This window comes from Diabrotica virgifera, chromosome 2 (assembly GCF_917563875.1).
Source record: "Diabrotica virgifera virgifera chromosome 2, PGI_DIABVI_V3a".
NCBI classification, from domain to species: Eukaryota; Metazoa; Arthropoda; class Insecta; order Coleoptera; family Chrysomelidae; genus Diabrotica; species Diabrotica virgifera.
The window spans coordinates 240,875,472-240,884,764 of NC_065444.1; the positions used below are offsets into that span (position 1 = coordinate 240,875,472).

At 33.4% G+C, this 9,293-nt stretch overlaps 1 protein-coding gene across 1 annotated transcript in view; it reads left to right on the forward strand.

Moving 5' to 3' along the window:
• LOC114335431 (uncharacterized) overlaps nucleotides 1-7,709 on the forward strand; it is a 561,026-nt gene extending 553,317 nt beyond the window's left edge. Inside the window, exon 6 of the mRNA XM_050645032.1 lies at nucleotides 7,469-7,709. Within this exon, the coding sequence (XP_050500989.1) occupies nucleotides 7,469-7,512 (44 nt within the window). The 3' untranslated portion in view covers nucleotides 7,513-7,709. The remainder of the gene's footprint in view (nucleotides 1-7,468) is intronic.
• The last annotated feature ends 1,584 nt before the right edge of the window (nucleotides 7,710-9,293 follow it).

The window sequence follows — 9,293 nt, forward strand, 5'->3', positions numbered from 1 at the left end:
CGAAACACGATGTAATGGTATAATCAAGCACCCATTCCAAACCTGTATCGAGCCATATATAATATATAATTTCATGATGAAGCATAATGAAGTATTTGCAAACCAAAACCATTAATAAACGGCTCAGAGGATAATATTCCAACTATTCGTTAGCTATTCAATACCGCGCCATGTTGTTAATGACTCAGACTTTGGAGGTGATTAATTTTCAAATTTTCGCTTTCGTTATTCTATTGTCTTTCAAGAAAATTGGCTGTGCATTGTATTCCCTCTATGGCAGAAAGAGGGAGAATACTCTTAACATTTTAATCCTCTTGTATATACTCATCAAGTTTAAACAGTTACTAAAGAGGGAAAATTTATTTTTGAGTTGCGTATTCTACTTACCAAAACAGCAGGATTAAAAAATACAGGGAAGTTTCGAACGAAGTAAAAATCATTTCAAGACAAGCGCACATGATAAAACCACTGAATTGTACAAGAAAAGCTACCTCTTATTTAGAAACAGTCTTCGAACGGTTCAATGTACTAAGATTAGAATATTTGCGAAATATACTTAATAATCTTGTATACTTCTAATCTAGCCTACATTCTTTAAGCGCCTGTTGTATTTACTTGGCTCCACTTTGTCAAGAGCTTTGTGAAAATCGATAAATAGTAGCAATAGAGGTTTATTGTACTTTAAACAATTGAGATGCTTACTTTTAACAATTGAGATGCTTACTCTGAAGGGGGTTGGGGGCTAATTGATACTAACAGATAATGGGGGTCGATGTGGGGCTTTAAAGAAGGTGAAGCAAGCACCCAATGATATGTGGTGCGGCCGGCTACTCGTGTTTTTGATTGGAGAGCTAAAGTCGTGGGACGTTTAGGGGATTCTGGAATGAAAGTACTAACTACTGATACCAGAGAAATACAAGGATACTTACAAAAATGTCCTTATTGAAAATATTCAGAAAGATCTTAACCCATTTGAATTTGGACGCCGCGCCGGTTACAAGATCGTTCTCACTTGGGCATAAAACTCATGGAAAATTTCTCTTTCTCTGAAGATCTTTTGTATCTAAAATGCTTTTATGTAGTTAGTATTTTTCTGTGAGTCTAAACAATCCAATTTGTCCAATTTGTTCAATTTGTTTATTTAAAAATCAAAATTTACTCAACTTATTTTTTTTAACAAAGAAAATTGAAGACTTAAAATTACAATTTGAAATATGAGTAGTTACAAAAAATCTACCTTTTATTAAAACAAAATTATCCAAATGCGTATAACATATGACACGAAAATAATTCATCTTTTAACAAAACAAAATTGATTAAATGCCTATAACATAATTCACAAAGACCATTTTTGTATTACGGCTCTATGATAGTTTTTATAATTTGCAGTTGGTCATTAGTTTCGTAACTTTTTCGGAATCCTGTCTCTTCTCTTGGTTGATAATTTTCACTAATTTTCTCTAATTTTCCAGTAAGGATTTGCGAAAAAACGTCTATTTTTGGATGTGAGAGGTGGCATTCGGATTTTTGCAGATAAAGTTAGGTGACACCTTCAGTAATAATAATTGACTTATGCTCCTTCTCAAATATGCCCCGAACATTAATAAAAAAATTAAAATATGTAAAAATTTCGAAAAACATCGATTTTTTTCTGCTTTCTTTGCTTATAACTTTAAAACGATTCGTTTTAGAACAAAGTCGCACTGAAATAAAATAAAGATAATTGAATTTTGTATGACATACGACTGGTAAAAAATGTCTTAAGGTATTACCTTTTCTGCAATATAGCAATAAATACAAAATAAGGGGGCAAAATAAGTCTGTTGTTATTCAATATTGTTTAACCACTTTGGTGGCACTTAGAACCTTAGTAATTCGCTTAGGAAATTTTTTGTAACATACTTAAATTGTTTACCAAATTTCATTAAAATCGACCTAATAAATTTTGCATAATAAATTTGCAATCTAAATATTTTTAAAAAAGTTCAAATTTTTAAAGTCTTTTTGAACAAAAAGTAGACCATTCAGAAGTTGGCTAATTTTTTTACATATAAAGAGGTGCTCTATCTATCTAATATACTTAACATAATTAAAATCGGATTATTTAAGGGGCCCCAGCAATGTTTTAAATTTATAAACAATTTTTTGGCTTATAAACAAATAGCTTTGTTTGATAATAAAAACATTAATTTTTAGCAATGCAAATAATTAAAACCGTTATAATTTGACTTAAACTTTCAAATGCTGTCAGCTGAATTGCTATTTTATTTTTTAATCAAACGTTATTCGCGTTCAAAAATTGCAATTTCTCGATTTTTTGAAAGTTCCATCGCGTTTATCTCGAAAACTATGCATCCTACGAAAAAACTTGTAAGAACATTTTTTGCTTAGAATTACCCAAGAAATACAAAAAAATGTTTTAATTTAAAATCGATTTTATGTAATTCCACAAGTTCTTTGTTTATAACAATCTTATCGACATCCGGATCAACTGTTACCCAAAAAATTCGTGTTCTACGGGTCAAAACACATAAGAAAACTTGGGTAAGTCGATCTAAATAAAGTAGCCCGTAGCACCCCCTCCTGGCCACAGCACTAATTTGTTTATAAGCCAAAAAATTGTTTATAACTTTAAAACATTGCTGAGGCTGCTTAAATAATCCAATTTCAATTCTGTAAAGTCCATTAGATAGGTGGAGTACTTCTTTATATGTAAAAAAATTGACAAATCTTTGTATGTTCTAGTTTTTGTTGTGCAAGATTTTAAAAATTTTAATTTTTTAAAAAAAGTTTAGATTGCAAAATTATTATGCAAAATCTAGCAAGATAATTTTAATGAAATTTGGTGTACGGTTTTAGCACATTACAAAAATTTTCTAAGCGAATTAGGAAGGTTCCAAGCGTAACCTAAGTGATGGAAAATCATTGAATAAGGACAGGCTTGTTTTGCCCCCTTATTTTATATTTATTGCTATTTTGAAGCAAGGGTGATAAATTAAGATATTTTTAACCAATCGCATCTGATATAAAATTTAATTATCTTTGTTTTATTTCTATACGACTTTGTTCTAAAATGAATAGTTTTTAAGTTATAAGCAAAAAAACTAGAAAAAAAAACGAAAATTTTTGAAATTTTTAAATATTATATGTTTTCTATTAATGTTCCGGGCATATTTGAGAAGGAGCTTAAATCAATTATTATTACCGAAGTTATCACCTAACTTTATCCGCAAAAATCTGAACAGCCACCTCTCACATCCACCTAAAAACAGATCCCTACTGGTCTATATCTCCTGCTTTATACAGGGTGTCCAGAAACTCTACCGACAAACGAAGACAGGAGATTCCTCAGATAATTTTAAGACAATTTAACCCAATTCACCTAGTCCGAAAATGCTTCCTAAGGGAGCTAGAGCTCTTTGAAGATGGCGCCATGTAATTAGTTTTTCTTAAATACCTCCAGAACGCTTTTATTTAGAAAAACGAAAACTTGTATACACATTAACTTTCCAGAAATGAGTCGATACCATCCATTGCGAATTTCTAGTACCGGTCATAGGCGTCCGTTTTGGGTAGGGCAACGAATATGTTATCGCATAACTTTTTCGTCTTTAGCTTTTAAGCATTTTTGATACTGGATTATTAAATTGTCAGGTATTCTAGTACTAAAAGCTACTCTTACTTTAAGTCGGTAGGACACACCGTTTTCTAGAAAAATCGATTTGAAAGTTTTTGGTTTTGGGAATTTGAAAAAAAAGTTGAAAAAAATTAATAAAAAAAAACGATGCATTTTACCAACTTAAAGCAAGAGTAACTTTTAGTACTCGAGTATCTCATAATTGAATAATCTAGTGTCAAAAATACTTAAAAATTAAAGATAATAAATTTATGCTATAAAATGACTGTTGACCTACCCAAAACGGACGCCTGTGCCCGGAACTAGAAATTCTCCATTAATGAAATCGATTAATCTCTGGAATATAAATAAATGTACCAGTTTTCATCTTTCTAAATAATTTTTTTTGAATCTTCTTTTTTGAAATTCAAAGAACGAAAAATTTTCAAATCGATTTTTCTAGAAAACGGTGTATTCTATCGACTTAAAGTAAGAGTACCTTTTAGTACTAGAATACCTCACAATTTAATAATTCAGAGTAAAAATGCTTAAAAATTAAAGACAAAAAAGTTAGGCGATAAAATAACCGTTGCCCTACCCAATAAGGACACCTATGACCGGTACTTGAAATTCGTAATGGATGGAATCGATTCATTTCTGGAAAGTAAATATGTACACCAATTTTCGTTTTTCTAAATAGAAGCGTTCTGGAGGTATTTAAGAAAAACTAATTACATGACGCCATCTTCAAAGAGCTCTAGCTTCCTTAGGAAGCATTTTCGGACTAGGTGAATTGGGTTAAATTGTCTTAAAATTATCTAAGAAATCTCCTGTCTTCGTTTATCGGTAGAGTTTCTGGACATCCTGTATAATAGAATATTCCATTTCTTTGTATTAGAAAATGTGCCAAATAAAGAGCGAAAACTAAAAAGACCTAAAAACTACATACGTTTCATTTTAATCAGACATTCTTCAACAGATCAATAATGATTGAACCTAAATGATTGGTAGTCGCTTTTATTCATAAATAGACCCCTATGAGTTTTTGTTAAACAACTGTAAACCTACGGGATGAATATTGTGTACCTCATTTATTTACTTTGACCGTATCCACCTGAAAATAGGCGCACTAAAAAAGTGGTACAACAAAAAACTCTTTGGGACCATATCCGGATAACAGCAAATTACCCTTTCATGTCATGTTTATTACGGGGAAAACGCGTACTTCAAAAGAAAAAAAAATCGGTTTTTTTTATGTTTCGGTCGTAATGAAAACGGAATTTTTCTTTTACTTTGTACACGTGTCACCGGTGATTTTACACTAAAACTACTTTCGTGAAGTTAATTACAGAGGGATTTTATTTTGACAAAAATCTTTATTAAGTTTCATTATGATTAATAGGCTCCTTGAAATTGACTAAAAAGTGCAAGAATATAATCAAGGGGTTAACGTTTATTCTATACATTATTTAGTCAAATAACATTAAATCGTAAACATACTAAACGTCATCCTCATCATCATTTGGCTCTACAACGCTATGTGAGTCTTGGCCGCGTTTACGATTTCCCTCCATTGTTGTCGGTCCTGAGCAGCTATTTTCCATTGCTGTACTCATATTTTGCGTTGATCACTGGCTACTGCGTTCTTCCATCTATTTCTTGGGTGACCAACTGACCTTTTGGGGCCATCGGCCCTTTCCCAGAATGTGGCGTTCAGAAGTCTTTCGTCGCTCGATCTTAGCACGTGGCCCGTCCATCTTATTCGGTTTGCTGGAGTTCATCATTGTGTCTTCTTCCCCATTCTCCTGTTGTCTCTTTCCTGCAAGGCTCATAGATAGTCAACAGTATCTTTCTTTCAAGTACAAGTAATTTTGTCTTTTCCCGATGGTTCAGAGTATACTCTTATTTTTGCTGATCTTGAGATGACTTTTGATTTAGTACGGTCATTGGTGAGTAATATGTCCTGTTTCCTGCAATGATCCTGGCTGCCACATCCTTTTCACATTTATTTTTAGATATTATGATCGCTCCCAGGTAGTTGAATTCTTTGACGACTTCAAAGTTATATTCATGAATTGTTACGTTTTGTCTAACCCTTAGTCTTGGGTTTTTCGTAACCACCATGTACTTGGTCTTGTCCTCGTTGACCTTAAGACCACCTTCCTTGGCTCCGTTCTCGAACAGGGTGAACACTTATTTTGTATCTCTGGTGGATTGTGCAATTGTGTCCACGTAATCCCCAAATGCCAATAGTGTTTTTGATCCTTGGGCTGCAAATATGTTTGTCAGTAGTTGCTGAGCTTTCCTCACAGCATGTTCCAGTGCGAAGTTAAACAGGAAGGGGGCGAGAGGATATCATTTTCTAAGCCCGGTGTCAATGAGGAATTTCTCCGACATGGTGCTGCCAATTCTGATCCGTGCGGAAGCGTTCTCCGTGCTCACATGTGCTAATCGTACCAGCTTTCCAGGCACTCCCATTTCTACCATGGTCTCCCACAATGCTTCTGTGCTAACAGAATCGTAAGCTTGTTTAAAGTCCACGAAGATTTGGTGTACATCACGGTTGAATTCCCAGTTTTTTCCAACACCTGGCGTAAGACGAAGATCTGGTCTATGGTCGACCTTCCCGGTCTGAATCCGCTTTGGCAGTCACCTATTATTTTTATCAGTCTTTCAACTATTACCTATTATTTCCTCTGCGTATCGAGTTAGTCTTTTAAACAGTATTATGGATATAATTTTGTATATATACTAACCGTCCTTTTTTACCCCCATGTAACAATGTGTTGCTTCCATTAGAATAATGCAAAATGTGGTATTTCCTGTGAAAATTGAATTTTCTTTTGTAAAGAAATTCGCTTGTCCGGCGACGATTTTCTTCCTTATGTCGTTTTACGAATCGATAGAGGAGTATTGACTGTCCATGATTTTCTCCCTCATGTCACTTGAAAGTTTGTTACTTTTCACGTTAATGAACCTGCAAAAATAGGCATAACGGCAGGTTGTGGAGACGAAAATTTTTACCTCGGAAAAGTTAAGGAAAACAGGGAAAGATTCCTGGTTCAACTCTAAGTCTCTTTTTTTTTAGTTATCTTCTTTTAGTTCATTTTCGTACGATAGAAAGTTATCTTATTCTTACCTGCTGAAAGTTGACTCACATATGCAAATATTTCATCATTTTTATTAATAGCTTTATTTAAAATGACAACATGAACTCATAACTCTTAAAGGTTATAAATACATTTGAAAAAAAAATATTATAAAATTATGCCAATATTTTTAAACAGCGACAGAAAAGCAATTAAAATCAAACATACTAATCAAATTAATCGCAAGAATTTCATCATTAATGTTACAACTGCTCTTTTTCTTTTCCTACGCCCACTAGCATACCGTTTCCACACCACAACCTCTAAAACCGATTACCACTGAGGCAGTTAGTGTTCCTGATTCCAATTTAACAGGGCCATCTTCACTTCCTCATTTATTTTTTAATTTCCCCTGTAATTCGCTTAACGTCCCAATGTTTTTGTAATAAAATCATTCTGGTGCTTCTTTAAAATTCCGGCCGCATCGCAACTTGCCGACAGTGCATCTGTCTAGGAAAAATCCCGTCGAAACGAAGGAGTGGATGGGCGACGATAAGATTGCTGAAAGGGGGATGACCCGAAAGTGTTAAAGATGTAGATAAAATTCAAAACAGCAGCGATTTTGTAAAAAATATGTCCGAAAATGTATACTACCGTATTCTTCACAGATCAGAAATGGCTAGGGAACACCAACATTATTCCACTTTTTTTAATAAAAACTTTTTTAATAAACACTTTTTTAATAACGCATATTGATTTTTAGAAAAACATCTCCTAGTTTTGAAAAATGTGATAACAGCTATTTAAAGATACATGGCAAACGTCTATATCCACCTACTTCATCTGGAGCCATTTACGTTTATCAATCTTTATATTCAGCAACCAATCCAACCGTACCACAAGTATCATTTTTATTGTAAAGCTATAGGCAGGATTTGCTGGTATTAATAAAATCCCATTTTATTTATTATATTGTCAAATGCTAAATAAATATGATTAGTTAATTTTATATTTTATTTGTCCCTTCCAAGATTCATTGTTCACTTTTTAAATTAAGGTAAGACGAACTTACATGTGAGTGAATGAGATAGGCGAATGCTTAGGGCCTGTCCATATGAGGGCGGTTTGCCAACGTCGACTGCGCGATTTACCTGTTTTCCTTGGTAACTTCAAAGGCGGCATTAGGGTGAGATCAAGTAAAACAGATAAACCGCGCAGTCGACGTTGGCAAACCGCCCTCATATGGACAAGCCCTTAACAATCGGTGTCCGTAGTTACAGTTGAGTCCAGTGTTCTTTGACCGTGCGTCATCATTAATTTAAAGCATACGAAAGTAGCTACTACTCCTATCACGGGTTAAAATTTGAGTTATCAAATATGTGTTTTATCTCGCCAGGTATTAATGACGCACGGCTAAAGATTCCTGGACTTAAGTTTAGTTAGAGTTTGGTTGTTATACATTAACCTCCCAACTTTTTATGTGGTAGTTCGAATGTTACATAATCACTCTTTTGCGGTAATAAATTTCGAGTTATACCAATCGATTGTTCTTATATGTACAACCATTTACATTTCATTTTTTAATGCCTTAATTAATTAACGAGCTAAACATTATAATATACTAAGCACCAAAATTAACGCACCACCTTTAAAATGGGACATTTTTGGTGTCTCGTATTTTCTTAACCTGTTGTCAGATTAGAGTGATTTTTAATACGTTACAGCTTTATTCCTAAACAATATTCCTGTAATAATATTGTTGCCAGACAGGTAAGTTGTCATTGTATACCGGGTGTACCAATCATACTGTGTTTTTTTCTAAAAGTTCTGAACACCCTGTGGAATATTCTAGCGTTTATAAAATGTTGAAATTAAAATTTAATTGTAGCACTAGGTTTTCTTCACATTTTATTTTTTAATTCATTCACTTATGTTCCATAATCAACGAGATATGTTTTTTTATATTACAAATTAGGTTTGCCATTTGGTCATGAACAATATCATTCCAAATATCGAGAGCTACAGTTTCTACCTCTTGTAAGGTTCTAGGAGGTAGCAAACGTTGTCGTAGTCTTCTGCCAATTATGTCCCACCAATGTTCTATTGGGTTAAGATATGGACTATGCGGTGGCCAATACAAAAGTCCAAATATTTACCTGTTGAATATTAGGTTACAGTTGGTGCAACGTGAGGTCTTGCAGTATCGTGCATTAACAAAAAATTGTTACCAATATAAGGAACCCATAGCATGTTCGCTTTTCGCTATGTAAGGTCACTGCTTGAACACACTCATCGCTGGTCAAACTCTTTGTAGGGCGTTCCATTTCCACCAAACAACAAAAAAAAATTACGGACTTAAATAATAAATCTACTAATTTTTACAAAAAACCAGACACTTTTGACTGTTAACAATTTGACATTTATCAAATTGTTAATTTATCATAGCTTATTAGGCTTGTTTATTAAACTAAGCAGAAAATTAGAATTTATTTACGAACAACATGGCTAGTTGTGAAAGTACCTACCTAACTTTTTTATTTTCCAATATAAGCGAATGAATCACAAAACAAAATGTTAAGAAAACCTGA